We start from the raw sequence: 24,356 nt of genomic DNA, 5'->3' as shown, positions 1-24,356 counted from the left end.
TTCTAACTCAGTGTTGTAGACAAACACCTTTTTTTACCTACTATAATAGTTCAACATAATTAATGTACAGAGGTACAGATACTTTTTTGGGAAGCTGTGTTCAAAACCCACTTGGTGCAGTTTCAGGTTTAAAGACAAAGTCTGATAGGCCACAGTAAGATGAGAGCTCTGTAAACGGTGCTATTCCGAGCGGCCCGGGACAGTATGTAGCTGTCAGCTCCTGCTTGTGTTTGAGCAGCCACTTAGTCCAATGAGAGTGAATAATTGAGCGAAACAAGTCTTGAGACAAGACGGCATGCAAATGCCATGTCAGGGGACACGAGCGCCACACCGCACAATAAAATATGCTAAGTGGCAGGAGAGAGGGCTACGGAGAATTGAGGAAGAGTGATAAAGAGTGACGGAGCAAGGGAGGGAGAAAGAGATAAATTATCTATCGCTTAATGCGAAGCAACGCAACCAAATGAGCCGTGGAGAGGATGAATTACACATAGTCAGCCCTCCTTTTTTCCGCTGCTCCATCGTCATTATGTCAGAGAGGCAAGCGTAGAGAGGAGGGAACACGAGCGGTCAGAGATTATACAGATGCAGTGCTTGTTAGCATGGTGAGGGGTCTGCTGGCAGGCAAGGGTAAATTATATGCAAAAGATCAATGGTGCTTTTTCAATCTTGGTGACATATTAAACATTTGTGTTCGTACACCCACACATTGACACACTTGATTGCGAAAAAGCTTACACTCACCGTGTAGAGTAGTATGTGTCTTTTAAATATAATTTTGAAGTTTTTGCCCTTTAATTAATTCAGTGACTCAAACCTGTATTTCCCACATGAGCACCAAGGATGGAACCAATCAGTTTCTCATTAATAAAATTAAGTCCATAATGTGTCTTTTTTTATTATTTTTGGGGGGCTTTTTGCCCTTTTACTGATAGACAAAGTAGATAGATGACCGGAAATGGACATAACTACTGTGCTATTGCTTCACCTTGTCTCCTTGTCTTTTCAACGTGTTATCATTCTGTTGATTAGTAAGAGCAATATTAGTAACAAATCAGGTTTTTATGACACACTGTTATGTGATTCAAGAATATTCTGTTTCTCCTGCATTACTGCATTGTGTGTAAGGGTTCTTAAGTCTTGTGTTTCTACTGACATAGACCTTATTCACTGCAGCACCATCTTTGATTTTTAATAGGAATGACAATGAGACTGTGAGGGATAGACTTACAGTCTCTTTAATGGACTGTACTGCAGTTTAAAGTGTTTTTGAATCAAAACATTGATAAAAATATATGTCCAAGAACATTCCGTATACAAAGAACTCCAAACAACATGAGTTGTGGAAAATCTGATGTGATCTAGGAGCTTTATACAGCTTCTATCCCTCACAGCCTCATTGCCATTCCCATTAAAAATCAAACATGGTGCTAGCATGAATAAGGTCTATACTGTAAACCCTTGTGATTGTGTTTTGTGAGGAGGCATTTGGTCCTTCTTTCCACAGTTGTTGTTGTACATGGCTCATTGAAGCCATGGCCTTGAGAGGTAAAACACTGCAGCTTCACAGGGTTACACCCTTTGATCTGTGTTAACTTGAAGGGCGGGTGTTGCAGGAGACCACAGCAACATGCGTGTGTTTGTGATATAGTTGGTGGATGAGTGGTTAACAGGCTATGTTATTAACTCAGCCCTTCCTTGCATTTTAAACACACATGCACGCACACAAACACATTTTACCTCTGGTCTTATGATAGATAATACAATCAGTGGTGTGTACCAGCACATATAAAGGTACTTGGTGCCTGACCTTTAGAGAGGAGAGCAGAGAGCACATTTTATTTGTGTGTGTGTGTGTGTGTGTGTGTGTGTGTGTGAGCAGGTTTAAGTGGTTTACAAGGGCTTTTTTTAGGTTACAAACTGGTAATTACAAGGGTATTATGCTATAAATGTGGTTTATGAGGACATTTCTTGTGTCCCCATAATTCAAATCGCTTCACAATCATACTAAATAATGTTTTATTGAAAATGTAAAAATGCAGAAAGTTTTTTGTGAGGGTTAGGTTTAGGGGTAGGGTTAGGGTTAGGGGAAAGAATCTATAGTTTGTACAGTATAAAAATCATTATGTCTATGGAGAGTCCTCATAATGATACCAACATGTGCACCAACATGTGTGTGTGTGTGTGAGTGTGTGTGCACATGCTTGTTTTTGGGTAGACTGTGTATGTGCATCGGGGTTTGTGGTTTAGTGCAAGAGTTAATGTATGAGTGTGTGAGCTACCACCCCTGGAGTTCGCTAGTTCGCTAGTTCGAATCCCAGGGTGTGCTGAGTGACTCCAACCAGGTCTCCTAAGCAACCAAATTGGCCCGGTTGCAAGGGAGGATAGAGTCACATGGGTTAACCTCCTCGTGGTCGCTATAATGTGGTTCGTTCTCGGTGGGCGCGTAGTGAGTTGAGCGTGGTTGCCGCGGTGGATGGCGTGAAGCCTCCACACGTGCTATGTCTCCGTGGCAACGCACTCAACAAGCCAATTGGGTGAAAAAAGGGGAAAAAAATGTATGAGTGTGTGATGTCTTTCAAGCCTATCATAGAAATAAAAAGGTTATACAGTCTATTTTCTCTGCCCAGTACTAAGTAGCCCTCTATCCGATAATCTGAGGGCTTTGATAGTTTGACACTGATGAGGTCTTTGGAGTGTGTGCAGTGCTCTAGTTTGATGTCTCTCTTGTGTTTGTGCAATACAAAGATTATTGACTTTGATTACACATCGTTCGGATGTCCAACTAGAAAACAACCTGCTGCAATTTTCTCTGCTATAATGACATATAATCGATTTTCTTTATTACATTTAGGTATTTTACTGAAATACATGAATGGAAAAGTGTAATATCGGCAGTTAGATAATTAGATAAAGCAAAATTAGTCTTTGAGGTAATGCACATACAATGGAAGTGAATGGGCCGAGATATTGCACTAAGATAAATGTTACAATATACACTTGTGCAGTATATACATATTGTATTAATATTAAACATGAAACTAGTGTGATAAAATTATTTACTATGTCTGTGCAAGGTTTTCTTGTCTGTTTGCTTCTGACCAATCCTGTCTCAGCAACTGTTGCCCTGCCGCCATTACTCTGTCATGTGTTTGCTATTATCCAATGAGAGCCTATGGAATTAATGTGTGTTTGAACACTTTTAAACAGAGTTTTATCAAAATAATCAAAAAAATGTAAAACACGTTGTTGCCAGGTCATTTGTAATAGTGAATCGAGTTACCCAGAGAGGATACACGCAGTGTTTTTCTTTCTTTCTTTTTTAAATAATCTTTAAATAAATCTGAAGAAGACCATGTTATGGATTAAGCTGTGTTAGCCCTCATTCCCAAATGAACATATAACATCTGCGACAACACCTACATTTGCTCCAAGGTCAATTAAAGCTAATAACTGAATGTTAATTAATTTATGTATATTGATTCATGTCATAGTAAAAAGTGTTTCTCTTTTCAAGTGACTAATCATTTGCCTTGATTCTGATTCACAGTCTCCACAGTTTTTAATCAAATTACTGTGTAATTTAACCAATTCTTTTACAAAAAACTTCAGATAAATATGCATTACAATGTCACTTTTCATACCAGCCCACGGAAAAATGTTATCCTTTCCATTTATGAGAATATTTTGCCAATACCGCGTCATTCACGGCAATCTCCCATTCATTCCAATGGGGAGTTCTGCAGAGTTTGTCAGAGCGAGTAACTGTAACCAAGGGGGGCTGAGGTTAGCGAAGGGTCAATTGACTGCATGAAGCAGATGCTGTTGATCGAGCTCAACTTGTTTTGAACCCTGAACATTATTTAAAGTTTGTATAAATGGCACTATATAAAGTATCAGTTTTGATGTAAAGATTTTTCTTAGCTTTAAGTGGTTACATTTTTCAAAGACAGTAAAGCGGACAATATATTTTTGATTACTTTGAAATAATTCAACTTGAATTTTATTGTCTTTATAGATCATTGGTACAATCCCTCTGATGCCAAACTCTGTTGGACCTTCCAGCCAATCAGGGGGTGGCACGCCCTCACTGCAGGTTCAACCAATCACACCACAGCTGCTGACGAATGCGCAGGGTCAGATTATAGCCACTGTGATTGGCAACCAGATCCTGCCAGTCATCAACACCCAGGGAATCACATTGTCACCTATTAAACCTGGACAGCAGGTAAGCGCTGAGTGCACAGACAATGTTTCGTAATAAAGATTGAAAAAACTATTGTGTGTGTTGATGTGAATTATATTTTATAAGCTGAATACACCAAGTTATTGCAGGTGGAAATCAATAACATTTAATATACTGAATGTGCCACTGGTGTGCTTGAAATAAACGTAATAAAACGCATATAATAAGTGGTGATGCATGTTTATATAGGAATACAATTGATGAACAGCATGGATGGATACAAAATGTGTCCGGTGTGAACAGCCCCTTCTCTTGGGCCAGAAAGCCACCCCGTAGCAACTACCTAGCAATGCCCTTGCAACCATCTAGCAACGCCCTAGAAACCACCTGGCAATGCCCTAGCCTGTCTGTATAATGTATGTCTGTATGTCTGTTTGACAATGACATAAAAACACTCAAAATCAGGCAGGCACCACTCAAATTTTTTTCAGAATATGTATAAAAAATCTAAATAATTCCAGCATAATTTTGCACTGTAACAATTATATAAATGTCTGCAAAATCAACTAAAAAATATAGCATCATGTATGCATAATATAGCCAAAAACAAGTGTTTTTTTTTGTAGAAAAAGCACAACACACTACTGTAAGATCTCTGTTGAGACTCTATTCACACTTACAGTCAAGAAAGTGCTCCCAGATACTGTATGCCAACAGAACCCAATTATAAAGCCTTCCTGAAGTGGTAATAAGCAGTGGGGAAACTTTTGTGTGTTGGTGTTGGAAAATTATTTGTGACAGAGATGGTGAGACTAAGCCAGATAAAGAGACAGGGCTTTCAATAGATCATTTTTCTTTTCTTTCTCTTTCTCTCCATTAAATACATACCTACTCACACAGACACACTGTATTACTGTATGTCAAGGTCTTACCCCTAATATTATGAAGTTTACTATGAAACACAACTGTAATATAAGAGTGAAAGGTAGTAAGAATGAACAATAGTGCAAAACAGCACAGCCTTTACCAACAAGCATATTATTCCATGTCCCACCCTATAATCTACAGCAGTCCACCATAAAAGCATCTATAGGTCAACCTCATTTCTGTTGGATCAACTCTGTGTCATATTTACTGGAACCTTCGATCACACACGTAAACACAGTAATGCATTTGTAATAATGTTTATTGATTTGTCTGCATGTCAAATTGATTCCTGCACATTTTCATGGAGTGATAATTTATGGCTGTCAAACATGGTGGCGGCAGAGCAATCCAGTGAAGCTCGGTAATTCTCCCAGACCTGTCGACAGTTCTGACAGTGTGTGCGGCACTTCTGACATCTCTCACCAGCCAAAGAAAAACACACAGAAGAGAATTAATAGTGCAAGAGAACAGCAGAGAGAAGCCAACCCACTTTTAGACACATGAAATGGTTTCTTTCTGTGAGTGGAGATGCACCGTCTGGATTTTGTAAGAGGTGCTCAATGGTGCATTAAACATGAAAATGTATGGTGCTGCAGTCATGCCACATTGCCCATAAAAATGACTCATATTGTAGCCACATGATTTTGATTTCTGGGCTCAGTAAACTAGTATGTTTTCCTTTTTTACGTGTTAAGGTACCAGTGCTGAGTAGCCAAATGCTGTGGTTTTGATGTTGTAGTTGAAAGTACTGTATCTCATAGCCGTAGTCAATGAGAAATTGTGTGGAGCTTGAACACAACCAAATCTCCAATTCTTTAGCCCTAATAAACAGACTTGAGCAAAAATGGGTGCCTAACAGCACTAGTCCACATTGTTTTGTCTCTTGGAAGCAAAAAAATGTAGCCTCTCTTTATTTTAGTATATTTTAGACATGAAAAATTATAATGCTTTCTGAACAATGTACCCATTCATGCTGAAAAAAACCCATAAAATACAAATAACTTCACAAAAAAGTGCCAAAACTAATGATGGTATTACTATGTTTTTCAGAAAGGGTACATATTTTGGTCTTTAAGGGTTCTAGATAGAACCCTAACGTTTATTACTCAAAAGAATGCTTATGTCTAAAAGGCTTGATATAAAAACAAAATAACCTTTTTGGCACAATGCAACACAAACCAAATCTATCAAATTATTGAACTTTTTTGAAAGGGTTTTGAAACTTTTAGAGGTTCCAGAAGTAAACTATGCAATAATGCTCTGTTCAAGTCATGTCAGAATTACTGTACAGTAATTGCAAGATGACAACTCAGAGTTTCTACTCTAATACTTAATCTAGAGCTATCGAAATTAACGCGTTAACGCAATTATTCAACATGGAATTTTTTTACGCGATTAACGCATTTACCAATTTGCCATTAGATTCTGAAATTGTATTCGGCTCTGGGTGAGTTCTGAACACTGGTTGGAATAGGGCAGAACCTTTGCAATGTGTGTGGGGTCATTACACTGTTGCACACACCACAACACGACACACAACAATGATTCTGTGTCAGTGATCAAGTGATGAAGAAAAGACATCTTGACTGTATTTTTTGTACAAAACAAACCCAGATGGATCCTGTGAAAAGTTGCATTCACAGGACTCACTGTAGTGAAGCATCAGCATTTTCCCGGCACCGTGTTGCATTTTGGTCTTTACGGACAATTCGGATGGAGTTTAATTTATGTGCACGCAGTGCCAGCACTCTGAGCAAAACAGACCAGCGCTTTTCGTGTGGAGTCCAAAATGGTGCGAATCATGTGAATGTGACTTCACGATTGCTGTAGCAAAGTGAATGACCATGATTAAAATTGTGGAGGATGACATTGTTTTAGATTTTATGCCCATTGCAATGAATACTCAACCCATGAGGACTAGTTCTTTCAATTAGTCAACCTCCCACTTAGACTTTGGAAAACATTTAATCTTACTTGAATTGGCGCTATCTTTACATTGTGGAATACTGAGTATTTAACAAATATATTTTCTAAGAAGGAACTAAATGCATATTGACAGGAAAATTTGTATATATGGAGTCAAATTTAAGCTCTTTCTAAATCTGTGATTAATTACGATTAACTATGAAATATTGTACAATTAATTGTGATTAAATATTTTAATCTGCGCAGAGGTCTGCACGGGACTGTTTTTTTCTAGTCCGAGTTTCACATACTTTGATGACAGGACATGTGTGCACATTTTTATGGTACATTTTCTGTTTATTGTTATCAAAAAATTAATTTGTTCTAAAATAAAATAATAGTTACAGTTTTTTTTTTTTTTTTTTTTTTTTTTGCATTCATTCATTAATAAAAATAAATAAATATCCACATCTGATTTTTCAGGCTATTCTCTGACTGCCCAATCCTGTCCACAACTCTAGATGAACTGTTTTGTCCACTATCGCCTTAATCGATTCCTGCGGGTCCTGTGGGATTTCTCCAGGAATGCAGACCTCTATTTTAATCAACTGACAGAACTAATTTAATCACAACATAATATCATTAATTCACTTCTGTGTGAACTTGCAGAATATTTTAGAATAAAAGTTGCCATTTTGGTTCTTTTTACATGACATCATGATGGTCAAGTTGTAGCCTACATAGAATTCCAAGTGTACAAATTGTAATATCGAGTTCTACAAAGATGTGAACAATTTTTACAACTCTGAATCTCACAATTAAGGTAATTCCGACTGCACCATGTAGCAACTCATAATGGAATAACTGCACATTACGTAATAAGTATTACATTATTGATGTAATAAAATGTTCATAATGTAATAATTTTCTCAAAACTTAATAAAATCTTGAGCTCATATTGTAATAACATGTATAATGTTTTTAAATTATGAGAAATGTATTACATTATGAACTCACCAAAACATTTGAATTAAAACGTAATCATTTTATGACTTTGTAATAATTTCTGAAATAAAACAATAGTATACTTTTTAAGGCATAAAAAACATTGGTATTCCAAAATCTAGTCTTAAACTACCCACTTAATGCACCAGTATTATATTCCAGTATACCAGTAAATATTCATGCATTTATTATTATTATTATTATTATTAATTTTATTGTTATTATTATTATTATTATTATTATTAATAATATGATTGATGTTGTTGATGTTATTGTTATTATTACTGGTTATTACTTCTAATATACTGTATATACATAAGTCAAAGCCACTTGTAGTCTTCAGTTAAAAGAAGAATGTTATTCACATTGTGTTTATTCACAGTTGCCGCAGGCCGCTCAGACTCCGCAAGCTCCTCCTGTGTCTCAGCCGAGTCTGCTCCGTATGCCCCACAGTCAAAGCCCCCTCCGCCAGGCCTCTTCCTCCTCCTCAACATCATCATCTTCCTCCTCGGCTCTCAGCGTTGGACAGCTAGTCAGCAGTGAGTGTCCACTGCATCTCTACATGTTAGCAGCGGTAGCCATGCTAACACTTGATCCATCTTTACCTAGTGTTGGTGAAGCTACTTTAAAACTGTAGCTTCCAAAGCTACAAGCTTCTCAAAATTCAAAGTATTTAAACCACAGCCAAGCTAACTTTCTGAAAAGGTAGTTAGCACACTACACACTATTACGAAAACATAGCTAAAGACATTGAAGCTATGTAAGGGGACAATATCTTTTTAAAGCTAAAGTGTGTTACCTTTTCAATGTTAAAAACGTTCTCCCATCCCAATTTAATATGCAGAGACAATTATGTAAACCATTTGCCAGTTGATTTTCTTGAAAACCGTAAACACTGTACTCTAGCACTATAAAAATTGGTGCTGTACACGTGCTTATTGTGGCATGTAAAAAAAAAAATCATAATCATAATCTTAAGAAGTGTTCATGTAATATAAGTATTAACAAAATTCTAGCAAATCGACAAAGGGGGCAGTTAACATTTTGCTTCTAGACTTTACTCATAAAAGGTCATTGTATCTCCCCCCAGAAAATCAACTCTCTTTTCATTCTGCTTTTATCAGATTTGTATTTTATTATTCTGTCATCTAGCTAATGAATGGAAGGCTGAGTTTACAGTGGCTTTGGCCTCCAGAAGCACCACATATAAATCACTCCCTCCAGCCTGTAAAAGCCAGGCCAGCCCTTTAAAAACTGTATTATTATTATTATAATTATTGTTATTATTATTATTATTATTTGTTCAAAACATATATAATACCCATTAGCATTCTCTATTCACAGTGTTGGGGAGAAACGGAATACATGTAAAGGGATTACGTATTTAAAATACTAAATATAAGTAACTGTATTCCACTACAGTTACAATTTAAATCATTGGTAATTAGAATACAGTTACATTCTAAAAGTATTTTGATTACTGAAGAGATTACTTTGCATTTTATTGTCATTTGTTTCATTTAATATTTAATCCTTTCGAATGGAAAACATTTATACATATAAATGATGCGATCTAAAGTGCATTTGAACAGCGGTGAAACACTTTCTTATGATGTGTTACATTCATACGAGCAGACAGAGAAGTAAGTTTGAAGTAAGTTTGGAGCAGAAAAAATAGAAATAAACTGTCAGCTTTACGCTAAGCTAAAATGTTATTTCTAGCCATTTTACATGCACATGTTACCAGGCACGATCATATTTTTTATCAAGAAAATTCACGTTATATCATAATTTCTTTTTTTTAGTAAGACCTTTGATATTAGGGAAAAAATCATATTCTTGATAGTAATTTTTGCATTGTTTTCCTGTAAAAATATTTAAAAATCCTTAAAACAAGATCAATTTGATTTATCTTGTTTTAGAAACAACACTGCATAAGATATTTATGTTTTTCAGGGAATGTATTTTTAACATGTGTATTTTGTCTTACTGTACTGGTAGAGTTTTTATAGTCAAAACAAGTGAAAAAATCTACCAGTGCTGAAGAAGTAATCCAAAGTATTTAGAATACGTTACTGACCTTGAGCAATCTAACGGAATATGTTACAAATTACATTTTACAGCATGCATTCTGTAATCTGTAGTGGAATACAATTCAAAAGTAACCCTCCCAACCCTGTCTATTCATTTAATCAGTTTACAGCCGTGGCCTAGCTCTCCATGCCACATTGTGTTTGTGGTGATGTCTTTGGCTGACGCTAATTCCCCAGAACATGTTTTGAATGGAGGAAAAAAGTCTGACTGGCCCCACAGCCTTAAAAGACTAAAAAGTGTTCAGCTCAGTTGGAATATGCTATACTTTCAAGGACCATATGCATCTGACATTTTACAAATATGTTTTGTACTGGTATTTTATTTTTAAAAAGATAAAAAAGCCATAACAATGCCTGATCACACTGTCAGGCTTTGTTAAGGCTGAATATGCATGAAAGGATTGGCTCACAGTTGTTCTGTTTGGGTCTGATTCCTTAATATAGTAATATTATTAAAAGGGAATTCATTTTAACTGTTCAGCAATGAACACAAATGACATAAGGCATTTTGACATCTAAAAAGGTACCTGTCAGTGTATTTCTCTGGTACTTTTTTGCCTTCATACAGTTTGTCACAAATCATTATTATAGTTGAAAACACAAAACGTACATTTGATTTGAGTTTGTTCAGACCAAGTTCACGATCTTAGCTAAATTTCATCATCTGATTTGCCTATGAGGAATGACAAGGTGCTGGTTCAATAGATTTTTATTTTTATTTATATTTGACTGATGGATACTTTTTATAATTCATTCATAATGACTTCAATGAATTATTCAGTCAACCAAACTTTTCTTATGTAAGAAGGATGCAAGGCCACCTGGCAGTGATGTACAACACCCAATCGCATTTTATTAACCAAATTAGACCACAAAATGAAAAATCAAAGTGCTGTCTTGAAACAATTGAACCTCAAGTGCATTCTTACCTTGACTAAATTCAAGTAAACAACAATTGAACCTCTGCATAGCACTTTGTTAAAGAAATATTTCAACCAAAATGAAAATTATCTCATCATTTACTCACACGTATGCCATCCAAGATGTGTATGACTTTCTTTCATCTACTGAACTGAAATGAAGATTTTTAGAAGAATTTCTCAGCTTTTTTGGTCCATATAATGCAAGTGAATGGGTGTCAAAATTTAGAAGCTCCAAAAATCACATAAGTCAGCATAAAAGTAATCCATACGACTCCAGTGGTTAAATCTATGTCTTCAGAAGCAATATGATAGGTGTGGGTGAAAAACAGATCACTTGCACATTATTGTTTTATGTTTTTGGTGATTCACATTCTTCATGCATACGGCCCCCTACTGGGCAGGGAGAAGAATTTAAAGCAAAAAAAGGATCAGTTAATAGTTTGAGAATAATACAGGAATAACGGATGAATAGGAGTTAGTAATTCTTCACAGAGTCATATTGTAAAAAGAAGTTAATTAAATTATTGGAAGATATTGGAAAAAATGACCCTCAAATTCCTTTGTGAAATCTTTTCTTATCTTTTGAGCAGCAATCGAAATACCTGGAATGTCTTCAATGTCAGTATTGTTTTAGTACCAGACAAAAAGAACAGGAAAAATAGTAGCCTTGCATTGTTTTCAATGTAATAAGCAGTGTGAATAGAGAGTATGAGCTTTGTTCTTTTCTGCTGTTTTATAGATCCTCAGACTGCCGCCAGTGAGGTGGATGGTGTAAACCTGGAGGAGATTCGAGAATTCGCCAAAGCATTTAAAATTCGCCGGCTGTCTCTGGGTCTGACTCAAACTCAGGTGGGCCAGGCTCTCAGTGCAACTGAAGGCCCCGCCTACAGCCAGTCTGCCATCTGCAGGTATGGAGGTCTAAAAGCTACCAGATAGAGAATAGAGACATAGTAAAAGATAAATGTAAATACATAGCCTTTACACTGCAAGGCCAAAAGTATGTGGATACACGCTTCTAATGAAATAATTTGGCTATTCCGGCTACAGCCATCACTGATGCTCTTGTCTGAGTGGGAACAAATCCCTGCAACCATTTTCCAATATCAAGTGGAAAGACTTTCCAGAAGCCTGTTTTAGTAGCAAAGGGAGGACCAACTGCCTATCAATGCCCATGGATATAAAATGACATTTTCAACAATCAAATGTACATGTGGGGTTCAGGTGACCACTTACTTTTGGTCATGTAGTGTATATTTTATGATCATTCTATGACTAGCTAAAGGCATTTTTCTGCTGAGTAATTCCATCATCCAGCATTTGTCATTTGAGGCATTCAGAATTGGGTTTGTAGTTTGAAATAGCAGATAATAATAAAACTATTGAAGAAAAAGAATCCTTCTACAAAGGCCAATATCAACTTACTAGGGATGTGCCTGAAGCCGAATACCTTATTCGGAAAGGTACGAATAATGGCTTCAAAGCATATAACGAGTTCTTTCAAATAATAGAAAAAATATTAGTTTGACTGATTATTCCATAAGCACAAGGATAAAGCAATATTTTATATTTTATTTATTGATATATCCTCATTTTTTTAACGTTTGTATTTGAATTTGATATTCACTGCAAAATGTGTGTTGATATTTTACAACTGCTTGACATCTCGTGCCTCTGGAATAAACATTGTTATGCACAGATATAAACAGCATATATTAATCTCAGAAGTACGATGAGAATTCACAGTTTACAACATATTCCACAGTTACTGTAGCCTACGTATTCAGCTTAATTTGGTAAGAAATAAATAATTTAAAAATAATATAATTAAATAATAATTACCTAATAATAATTATAATTTAGTTTTGTGCACTTCTGGTTTATATTACACCTACATCAGGTTCTATTTAAATACAGATACAGAAACAGATCATTTTGCCAGAGCAACAGATACAGATACAGATACAGATAATGGTTTTGCTGCACACCCCTGCACCTTATCTTGACTGATGTTACTGAACAGTCACCAATTAGTCAAAACATTACTGTACAAACCTGAACCAGGCAGACAAAATTGTCAGCACTCAGGTCTACATGCCAGTAGTGCCCTATTTATATTTAACCACAAATAATTAAGACATTAACGAGAATATTCAATATTTACAATATGTGAAATGTATGTCAGATACATCAATTTGTTTTTTTTTTTTGTTTTTTTTTCTTCAGTCTCTGCCTGTCTGAACTCTCTCTTGCCCCTTTCTATATGAGAAAATTAAGTTACTTATGTAAAATACATCAGCTGTGGTATTACAAGAAGCACTTAAACCACTTAATCATTTCTAAGGGCCATTGCCATGTATCCACATGACATTTAGCTGAAAGGAACTCGACAGACCTTTAATAAAACGCTGAGTTCCACAGTGCAACAACGACATGGATTTGGTCATAGACTAGGACATTATGTAGCATTATAAATTAAATATTTAACTTCATAAGAGCACAAATTCTGCTACTCATTTTAAAGACCTCGGCAGTTACTTGTTTTTATCAAAAATGGGACAAAGATGATATCAGATTGCATTTACAGAACATGTCATGTCTGATCATGCAAATCTTTTCAACTCATAGATATAAATAAGAACAGGTACAGTAAGGATATATCCTCAAACACTAGTGCGATTACTGCACCTTCAATAGTAAAAGTAAAATCATATGAACAATACTCTAAATCAGGAGTTTTCAACCGTACAAAACTCAGGGGGATAGTGGTGGGGGGGCTAATTAGGGGGCCTAATTAATTAATAAAAACTTTTATTAACAGATTATTAATGGACTACCTTTAGAAAGTAAGTTTTGAAATATATAGAATATAAACATCCAAAATGTTTAATGTATCAGTCTACAGTCCCTACAGGACCTTCTTGAAAACGTAAAATAATATTTTATTAATAATAATAATAATAATAATAATAATAAAAACACACACATTTATTTTGTATAGCGCCTTTCACAACAGGCGTTGTTTCAAAGCAGCTGTACATTAAATTATGCTATAATAGAAAATGAACGCCAATATAATGCCAATATAAGTTATTTATGTTTAGAATTATTAGTGGTTAAAATTAGTAAACTAAGTAAGTGTTGTGGGTCTATGGTTAAACAAAATAAAAAAAAATTTCATAGCTCTGAATGAGCTATTTGACCATCCAATACCGACTTTTCTGAGTGTCATAATAAAACCATTTGCCACTTGTCAACAGTTTTCTGTTCTGAGTTTCCTGTTTATTTTTTTCTTTTAATGCAGTGAATTGTCAAATGCTTATGCCTCGCCTGATGAGACACCTGAGTTTATCTGACACACGGCCGTCATACGCTTTTTAAAATTTTATCATTTCAGCAACGAACGACCGTCAAAGCCTGAAATTGCTCAGTGAAGGGAGAGTAAGGGAATTCCTTATGAAGCTTCAAACAAGTGCGGAAAGTCTTAAAAAATCATGCATGAAATATTAAGCCCCATGCATTATTTAGATATGTATAGCATACATTAAACACCATTAGTTTCCAAAATAAACAGGATGTTTTTATTCTATAAGCATTCTTTCATCTTTTCAGAAAGCAAGGGGGATTTCTTTGTCATTATTTGTTCATTTCTATGACATTGGACATGACAGTGTGCAGAGTGTTTTTGCCTTTAAAGGCAGACTTCACATGCTTTAGTTTAGTTAACATCAGGAGAGACAAAAGGGGAAAGAGGTGAACGTGTTTTGCTCGTGAGTGTGTGAGCTCTTGGGGCCCTTATTGTCTTTGCTCAGTGAAACTCGGCCTGACAGATGTCTCTATCTTGTCCGATCTCATAGTTCACTCTGGGAAAAAGCCTTATTGGTTCGTCTGAACAATCACAAAGGTGAATCGTCAAGCTGATCAGAGGCAAGGGTCATTATTAAAGCCAGAACAATTCAGTATGACTGATGTAATTTTTTTTTTTTTTTTTTTTTTTTTGCCATCAATACAATGAAAACTTAAATAAAAAAGCATTCTCCTTATTCTCTTTATCTAGAGTAATATCAAAAGTGTGGTCCAAATGTCTGAGACCACTTCTCTATTTTGCATTTTTCTGATTTAATACAAAGCATTTCATTACAAATTATAGGATTAGCATTACAATATCAGTGAAAAGTTCTCGAACTGGCATGGACTCCTCAAGTTTGTGCAAAACCTGATGATCTATGTTATTCTAGCATGACCACAATACAGTCTCAGTCTTTTGACCCAACTGTGCATTTAAATTTAACTGCTCAATCCATCCTGGAGGATTTTACATAAAGTGTAAATCTTATTATTATAATGATTTGCTGCATCATTTGTTTAAATCAGTTAAATACACTATCCTTGTTCTCAGTGCGACAAATTGAATTTTCCTCCTTTTACACAGCACGATACACAGCGACTCTCTCTACGAGCCCTCTTTAGCATGCAGCGCTGCCCATGGACGCTTATACGATGTCATATCATCACATAATTGCGAGATGGAAATCGTTTTTCCTCTTTTAAGCCGTGTGGATTTACAACATTAATCCACACTAAAACACTGGATTCCCATCAATGATTCATGTTCAGGCTGGTAAGCTGCCATCTATAATTTGCACAACAAATTAAGCAGAAGAGCTGCTTAACATGACTGTATATATATATTTAATCATACTTACTTTCCTACTGCTTCTGTATTCACCATTAGGTTGTATTCACTTCCATGTAACTGCTCCTAACCAGACATCTTTTGAAACATTAGGGAAGACACAGGGATAATTGTAACACTTTTTGATTTTTGTTCTTTCATTGGGAACATTTTTATCCTTAACCTTTGAAATATTGCCTCAAACATCTGTGACATTGCCATTAGCAGTCATTAGTTGTGCCAAATAAATGTATAACTTAACAACATTAGAAGTACACTGAGGCCGATGTTATATTCATAACACTCAATATTCAGTACTTCAAGATTTTAACTAATAAAAGTGTAAAACATAACACATCACTATTGCGTTGTTCATAATTCACTGTGAGTAATGCAATCCGCTTATTACTACATAAATATGTCCATAGACGTTAATGCAAGACCCATAGAGCCCCATTAAAACCATACTTCATTGGGAGTCTGTAGTAGATTCTTGTTCCATTCGAGTCAATGGCACAAAAGATCTATGTTCAATGGACGAGAGGCTCTAAACGTGTCATTTTTGGTCCCGCCCCAAACGCCTTGCATCTCTGGGGGTCTAAGGGAGCTTCATGAGCTATTTGCATTGAAGCATCTGAGTGCCTTTTGGACATTTGGGCTTTCAATCAGTGTATTTTTGTCCCGCCTGGAAGTCTGGCTTCTCTATATGATGGTTGGTTGAGCTCTCAAATGGGCGTGACTTCGCAATAAGCGGCAAGTAATTGAAACGCTGATTTACATGATCAACAGCATTTAAAATTTAAAAACACTGCTGTTGAGCATAGAGTGCTTGGTGGCTGAGAGATATAGTACATGTATATTTAAATGCAATCTGATGTAAAACATTTATTTCAGCATTCATCTGGTATTTTGCCTGTTGGCACTTTTAATTGTTGAAAAAACATGTGAGATTAGTTAATTACTTTCGTTAAGAAATTTCAGTAGTTTGAACAAATTTTGGAGGGTAAATTGCAGACACCAAAAATAATAGTCTCAGCATTACGACCTTTACTCCCCTACTTTCTTTCAAATCGTTATTTTTGAACTCCTTATGTACAAAATTTTGAATTAAAATAATTCAATACATGAACAAAAAATTTAAACAGACAAATAATATTTTGTCCGACTATGATAAGGAGTTCCAATAAACTTAATTTTTCTTGATTCTTTTTCCTAGTCCACCTACATTAGCATCATTATATGCTCTCCTGTGTCTTTTCCTGTCTAGCCTGAAACCAAAATGTTTTGGCTTGTTTCTGATCTGGTTGGAGAAAACAGGATTTAAAATTAACAAATGCAATAGTATGAATTAATAAATAAATCATATCATCTCAATATGTCTTGGCTTTGGTATTGTTTCCTGCTCAGCTGCATTTAACAGGCTGCTGTCACTCATCTTTGTGCCTAAAAACATCCCTCATGATTAGAGGACCTTGGAGAACAAGGGCCTTTGCCCCCCGCTTCAGGCGTCTTTTCAAATGCCAGTTAAGATTCCATCAAAGGCCTCCTCACAGGAGCCTGTCCAAGAGTTCAGGACCAAAAGAGACTGTGTTGTTTCAGAGAGCAATAGTTCACCTCTCAGCTGGGCTTTTCTCTGTCTGTTAGGCAGATGTCCGTGTGTCGGAATGGAGTGCAGGTTAGGGAACTCACTCAGACATCTCTCCATTAAAGCATGTGTGAGACACAACTGTATTCAGTGGAGTCAGTGGAGACAAAAGCTTTGTTTATGGATGTTTTATAACTGTACTCTGCAGCTGGTGTGGTTAACACAGGCTTTAAGGGTTCCCAGCAATGCTGCTTCAGGACCCAGATTTTACATTGAACATCAAGTGATGACCCAAAACAGTTTTTTGTACAAAAGTAGTAATGGACTGATATAAATTTACAAAAACCTATTGTAAGTTTCAGAACTTCAAACTTTCTCCTCACTGCAAAAAGAGCATTTGTTGAAACAGAGTTGCCAAAACGATTCGTTCTCTACACTGTGGGAGACATTTGCATCTGACCACCTCCACAACAACACATCAGTGCCTACTTTAACTTAAATCACTTCCGAAGCTCCGCCCAGTAGTGGTAAGCAGTGAGATGGTAATGAGAGAGCAGGTCAGTCAAGAGCAGAGTGCCAGTCATAACAGTGGGCAGTTAATGTCAAGTCTTAAAGGAGAAGCAGCATCAAAACCGAGCGTTTCTGACAGAGGGTAAGAATGAGGGTGGAAAATTATCATATTTTACAAATATATGTTTTTTTTATGCAAAACACTTTACTAATATTATATGTGAACCTCAATGAACTTTAAAATAATAAAAAAAGGTATGTCATGACCCCATTAAAGTCGGCATGAAACGGAAGTTGCGACCGACTTTACTTCCGTATTGTGACATATTTCTGAGTGAAACAGCTTATCAAACAAGAAACAAATGTAGGGTGAGTATTTAAGTTTATCCATTGGTTGTTGATTGGATTGTGAAAATATGGGCATTGCATAGCGGAACAGAGCCAGATCTGAATGCGAGTTTGCAGTGGACACTCACTACCCTGCACCGTACTGCTCGAGTCAGAGCCGGTTATCTGTGAAATTGAGCAGCGATCTCAACACATTTATGATCAAACTGACAGCATAAACGCACAAGTACATCGCGAATCTTTGGTTACGAATATGCTGTAGCAGTTGAAAAATGAGTGAGTAAAAGATAACCATATTTTAACGTTTTGAATAACAATACACTAAAAAAACACTTACTCATGCTGGGCATCCCAAGAAAACTGCTTTTAAAAATATAAATAAACTCCAGAGGCATCTGATGCATTGTATTCATTAGTGATCACCTCAGCAAATCAGGTGTGAAATGTCTCGAACACAATCGCGAATTCGGCGTTATTCCTCCTCATTCGAAATTTAAATTCAAGACAGCTGACCTGTAACCAAGGAAGTTTGGGTTAAAGAACGATAGTTTTGGAGGAAAACAGCCGAAAATACACCATGCCATCTTCACTAACATGCGATTGATGCTTCGTTCAACTCAATAAGAAAGGGGCAGGTTTTAAGTGGACTAAATGATTGGAGAAGTCCTGCATACGTCACCAGAGAGATGTCGTTTCACCGCAAGATAGAGTTATGACATTTTGATTAAAGATTACGAGGTAAAAAAACAAAACAAAAAAAAAAACATATGCATGGATGAATCGTTCACAATAATATCAATAACATGCATTTAGAAAACAGATAGGGTGAATTTTCATTTCATGCTGACTTTAAGTGGCGACCTAACAGAGTAACATGATTGTTTATTGTTCAAAAATAGTGACAGACACATACAGAGGAATGTAATGGCAGAAGAGGTTGGATGCTTTGGATAAATATAAGAAAGACTAAACTGTGTATGGCACATAGTTATTGCTCAATGGAGCAATTTAACTGTTCATGAGGTGGATAGCCTGAGGGAAAAACCTGTTCCTGTGCCTGACGTTTCTGGTGCTCAGAGCTCTGAAGCGTCGGCCAGAAGGCAACAGTTCAAAAAGGTAGTGGGCAGGGTGAGTGGGGTCCAGAGTGATTTTTCCAGCCTTTTTCCTCACTCTGGAAGTGTATAGTTCTTGAAGTGGGGGAGGGGATGGGGGTGCAACCAATAATCCTCTCCTTTGTAGTCTTCTGATGTCTGATTTCGTAGCTGAACCAAACCAGACAGTTATTGAAGTGCAGAGGACAGACTCAATGACTGCTGAGTAAAACTGTATCAGCAGCGCCTGTGGCAGGTTGAATTTCCTCAGCTGGCGAAGGAAGTACAACCTCTGCTGGGCCTTTTTCACAGTGGAGTCTCCCACTTCAGGTCCTGTGAGATGGTAGTGCCCAGGAACCTGAATGACTCCACTGCTGCCACAGTGCTGTTTAGAATGGTGAGGGGGGTCAGTGTTGGGGTGTTTCTCCTAAAGTCCACAATGATCTCCACCTTTTTGAGTGTGTTCAGCTCAAGGTTGATTTGACTGCACCAGACAGCCAGCTGTTCAACCTCCCTTCTGTATGCAGACTCATCGTCATCTCGGATGAGGCCAATGACAGTGGTGTCGTCTGCAAACTTCAGGAGCTTGACAGAGGGGTCCTTGGCGATGCAGTCATTGGTGTAGAGGGAGAAGAGTAGTGGGGAGAGCACACATCCCTGGAGGGCACCAGTGCTGATTGTACAGGTGCTAGAAGTGAGTTTCCCCTGTCTCACAAGCTGCTGCCTGTCCATCAGAAAGCTGGTAATCCACTGACAGATAGACATGGGAACAGAGAGTTGGTGTAATTTATTCTGGAGTATAGCTGGGATGATGGTGTTGAAAGCTGAACTGAAGTCCGCAAAAAAGATCCTTGTATATGTCCCTGGTCTGTCCAGATGTTGCAGGATATGATGCAGTCCTATGTTGACTGCATCATCCACAGACCTGTTTGCTCGATAAGCAAATTGAAGGGGATCTAGAAAGGGTCCAGTGATGTTCTTCAGGTGGGCCAACACCAGTCTCTCAAATGATTTCATGACCACAGACCTCAGGGCAACAGGTCTGTAGTCAATAAGTCCTGTGATTTTTGGTTTCTTTGGGACAGGAATAATGATTGAACATTTGAAGCATCATGGGACTTCACACTGCTCCAGTGATCTATTGAAGATCTGTTTGAAGATGGGGGCTAGCTGGTTAGCACAGGATCGAAGACACGCTGGTGAGACGTCATCTGGGCCTGAAGTCTTCCTCGTCTTTTGTTTCCGAAAGACACGGCTCACATCATCTTCACAGATCTTAAGTGCAGGTTGAGGAGGGGGGAGGAGGGGGGTTGCAAGAGGTGTTGGTGTTTGTGTGAAGTGAAGGTCAGAGTGGGTGTGGAGTGTGAGATTGGGCCTTTCAAATCTGCAGTAGAACACATTCAGGTCATCAGCCAGTTGTTGGTTCCCTGCCACTCCACACTGATGCAGGGTCGTTTGCTGAAAACTTGTTTTTCAGCTTCTCAGAGTATCTTCTTTTAACCACTCTGATTTCCCTGTTCAGTGTGTTCCTGGCCTGATTGTACAAGACTTTATCCCCAACCCTGTAAGCATCCTCTTTGGCCTGACGAAGCTGTCTGAGCTCTGCTGTAAACCACAGTTTGTCATTGTTGAACTTTAAATAAGCCCTAGTAGGAATGCACATATCCTCACAGAAACTGATATATGATGTAACACTATCTGTGAGCTCATCCAGGTCTGTGGCTGCAGCCTCAAAAATACTCCAATCCGTTCAATCGAAGCAGGCTTGTAGTTCCCGTTCTGCTTCATTGGTCCATCTCTTTACAGTCCTTACTACTGGCTTTGTTGATTTTAATTTCTGCCTGTAGGTTGTAAGATGAACCAGACAGTGATCAGAGAGTCCCAAAGCTGCTCTAGGGACAGAGCGATATGCATCCTTTATTGTTGTGTAACAGTGATCCAGTATATTTCTGTCTCTGGTGGGGCATGTGATGTGCTGTTTGTATTTGGGCAGTTCATGTGTGAGATTTGCTTTGTTAAAATCCCCAAGAATAATAATAACTGAGTCCGGGTATTGTTGTTCCGTGTCTGTGATTTGATCAGCCAGCTGTTGCAGCGCTGTGTTCAAACGCATTTGGCGCAATATAAACACTCACCAGAATAAATGAGGAAAACTCCCGCGGCAAGTAGAAAGGCTTACAGTTAATAAAGAGTGCTTCCAAATTAGGACAGCACATCCTCTTTAACGTTGTTACATCTGTACACCAACTTTCATTGATATAAAAGCATGTTCCACCACCTCTCATTTTCCCCAATAACTCCGCGATGCGATCCGCTCTGAACAGCTGGAAGCCTGGCAGATGTAACGCGCTGTCCGGAATGGCTTCACTCAGCCAGGTTTCTGTGAAGCACAAGGCAGCAGATGTTGAAAAGTCCTTGTTTGTGTAGGTGAGGAGATGTAGTTCGTCCGTTTTGTTAGGAAGAGAGCGGAGATTCTCTAAGTGAATACTTGGCAGCGCTGTTCGAAATCTGTGCCAACGGAGTTTGACCAGCGCATCAGCTCGTCTCCCTCGCCTGTGTCTCTTGAACAGCAGAGCTGCGCCTCCAACTAAAATGTCTAGCAAAACATCTGAATATTCGAAAACCGGGAAAAGATTGTCTGGTACATGCTATCGAATGTGTAGCAGTTCTTCTCTGTTAAAACTGATTGGAAAAAGATTACTAAACACAGGACAAAAAAAAAAAAAAAACTGAGGAGCTCCACACCGAGGCAACCATCCGCGGCGCCATCATAATGGTCATTTTCCACTTTCCACTCACCACTCATGATTCAAAATATTTCCAATAATTCAGTGAAACCCCACATAAAAAGTCACATAACATACTGAAACATTACCATTAAGGTTTTTTTCTTTTTTCTTTTTGTAGTTCAAGTAACTGCTGTGTGAGATTTTGCACTAATCCAAAACTAAGTTCTTAGTTTAAACAAGTGTAAAACAGTTTGCTGTGTCCAAATGTATTTTTCCATTATTGTTTTTGTACAGAAAGCAAAATGTCTGAATGCTAGTTCCTTCTGCAATTAACACACTGAATACTAAAGATTACAGTGATTTACCTCCCTGGAGACTATAAACATGCAGACATATTTAAAAGTCAAGTTGAAAATGTATTAGCATTAAACATTTAATGAGCATCGGTCGCATAAGGAAAAGAGAAAAGTTGGAGAAGTGTATTAAAATGTGTGTGCATTTGAGTGAATAATTTAAGCCATTTGTGAATTAATAATGCTATTAATTTTTTATTGCATGTTCGTGTTATCCAGTTGGAAAATATGTATTCAAATCATTCACAAAAAAGAGAATTCCTAATATTTTCTAATACCATATGTGGATTTGATTATATAGATCAGCTAGAGAAGAACAATGCAAGGCCAATAAATGAAATTTATTTTATATGATAGCAGTCAGCAGCTTGCTTGTTTTTGCACCAACCTATGGAAGAGTCCTCTTGGTTCAATGCAGCTTGGAAACAGAGAGTCAAAAAATTGACACACATAAGATTATTTGTTGTATTGCTTACTGGATTGTACATTGTAACTCTTTGGTCTTACATTAATTAAGTTTCTTAGCAAGCAACTCCTCAAGGAACATTGAAGTGATGCGGTAGAGGCCATTAAACTCTCTGTCTCACTGGCAACTTGAACCAAGAGTCCCCTCATGTGAAACTGGGTCAGACAGGAAACCCCTCACCCAGTCAGGGCACATGAGTAAGCTTGTTCTCTCTCAATTCTCCCCCAGACACACCATCCTGAGAAGCCACTTTTTTCTACCACAGGAAGCCCAAGAGAACACTATAGCTAGCAGTCTGACAGGTAAACTGAACCCTGGCCTTTTATATCCTGCCAGGTTCGAGAAGTTGGACATCACCCCAAAAAGCGCCCAGAAGATTAAGCCCGTGCTGGAGCGCTGGATGGCCGAGGCGGAAGCCCGCCATCGCTCCGGTATGCAGAACCTGACCGAGTTTATCGGCACCGAGCCCTCCAAGAAGCGCAAACGCCGGACCTCTTTCACGCCACAGGCCCTGGAAATCCTCAACAGCCACTTTGAGAAGAATACTCATCCCTCCGGTCAGGAGATGACGGAAATCGCGGAGAAACTAAACTATGATCGCGAGGTGGTGCGTGTCTGGTTCTGCAATAAGAGGCAAGCATTGAAAAACACTATAAAACGACTGAAGCAACCGGAGCTTGGGCCAGTTGCAGCTATGGACCCTCTGATTGATAACATGGAAGAGCATCCTTAACTTGACACCACATCTAAGCGATGACAGAAATACAGAACAATGTAGAAACTTCTGATGTTTTGGACTTAAAGACCTGGACGATTACTTTCAAAGTACCATCAACTGGATGGACTGTCGACAAAGGCAAAAATGAACTATTTTCAGTGTTATCATCACAAGTGAGAAACAAATGCAAACACCAAAAAAGTCAAGAAAAATTAATTGTATGAGAATGAATATTAAAGAGGACTGATGCATAAGCAGTTTGTGAAGGGAAAGAGTTCTCTTAAGTTGGAATTAACAAGGATCATAATTCAATCAAGGATGTAAAGAAGAAACTACTTACCAAAGTTTGTTGCATCGGATTCCTGATGTTTTTTTTTTTATTATTATTTATTTATTTATTTATTTTTTATTGTAAATGTGTTTTTATATTTTTACTGGGGGAAAAAAAATTAAAAAAGAAAAAGATTTGTGTGGTGGGGTAGGTGGGTGTGACATTTAATCTTTGTCTTATTTTATCACTTGGGTTTTCATGTAAATATGTATTGTACTCTTTCACCAAATTGAAATCACATGTTTCAAAAATATCTTTGACATTTTTATTTCATTCAAAGATTGTTTGTTTTTTCATTGTTACATTTCTGCTTTCCAGATAAGACCGTTGTCTATTGCTGTGTCATAAAGCATTAATTTAAAAAGACTGCACTTGGGAGGAATGGGTTATTGGACAAACATCTATATTTTGCAGTGAACATAGATATCCACATTTGTTGCAGCAGTGTTCAAAAACTATTTTATGGTATTGCCAAAGCCTCCTAGCCAAAGAACACCATTTTTTGGCCCAAGGA

The 24,356-nt window shown here is 37.4% G+C and overlaps 1 protein-coding gene across 1 annotated transcript in view; it reads left to right on the top strand.

The window, feature by feature from the left end:
* The window catches only part of LOC127434219 (POU domain, class 6, transcription factor 2-like), a 161,705-nt gene extending 138,179 nt beyond the window's left edge, over window positions 1-23,526 (top strand). The window contains exons 6-9 of the mRNA XM_051686782.1: window positions 4,019-4,228; window positions 8,406-8,562; window positions 11,779-11,947; window positions 23,022-23,526. Coding sequence (XP_051542742.1) covers window positions 4,019-4,228; window positions 8,406-8,562; window positions 11,779-11,947; window positions 23,022-23,526 — 1,041 coding nt within the window. The remainder of the gene's footprint in view (window positions 1-4,018; window positions 4,229-8,405; window positions 8,563-11,778; window positions 11,948-23,021) is intronic.
* Window positions 23,527-24,356: the final 830 nt, after the last annotated feature.

The sequence above is a fragment of the Myxocyprinus asiaticus genome, chromosome 44, assembly GCF_019703515.2.
Source record: "Myxocyprinus asiaticus isolate MX2 ecotype Aquarium Trade chromosome 44, UBuf_Myxa_2, whole genome shotgun sequence".
Classification (NCBI taxonomy): Eukaryota; Metazoa; Chordata; class Actinopteri; order Cypriniformes; family Catostomidae; genus Myxocyprinus; species Myxocyprinus asiaticus.
This window is presented reverse-complemented; position numbering and strand designations above follow the sequence as displayed.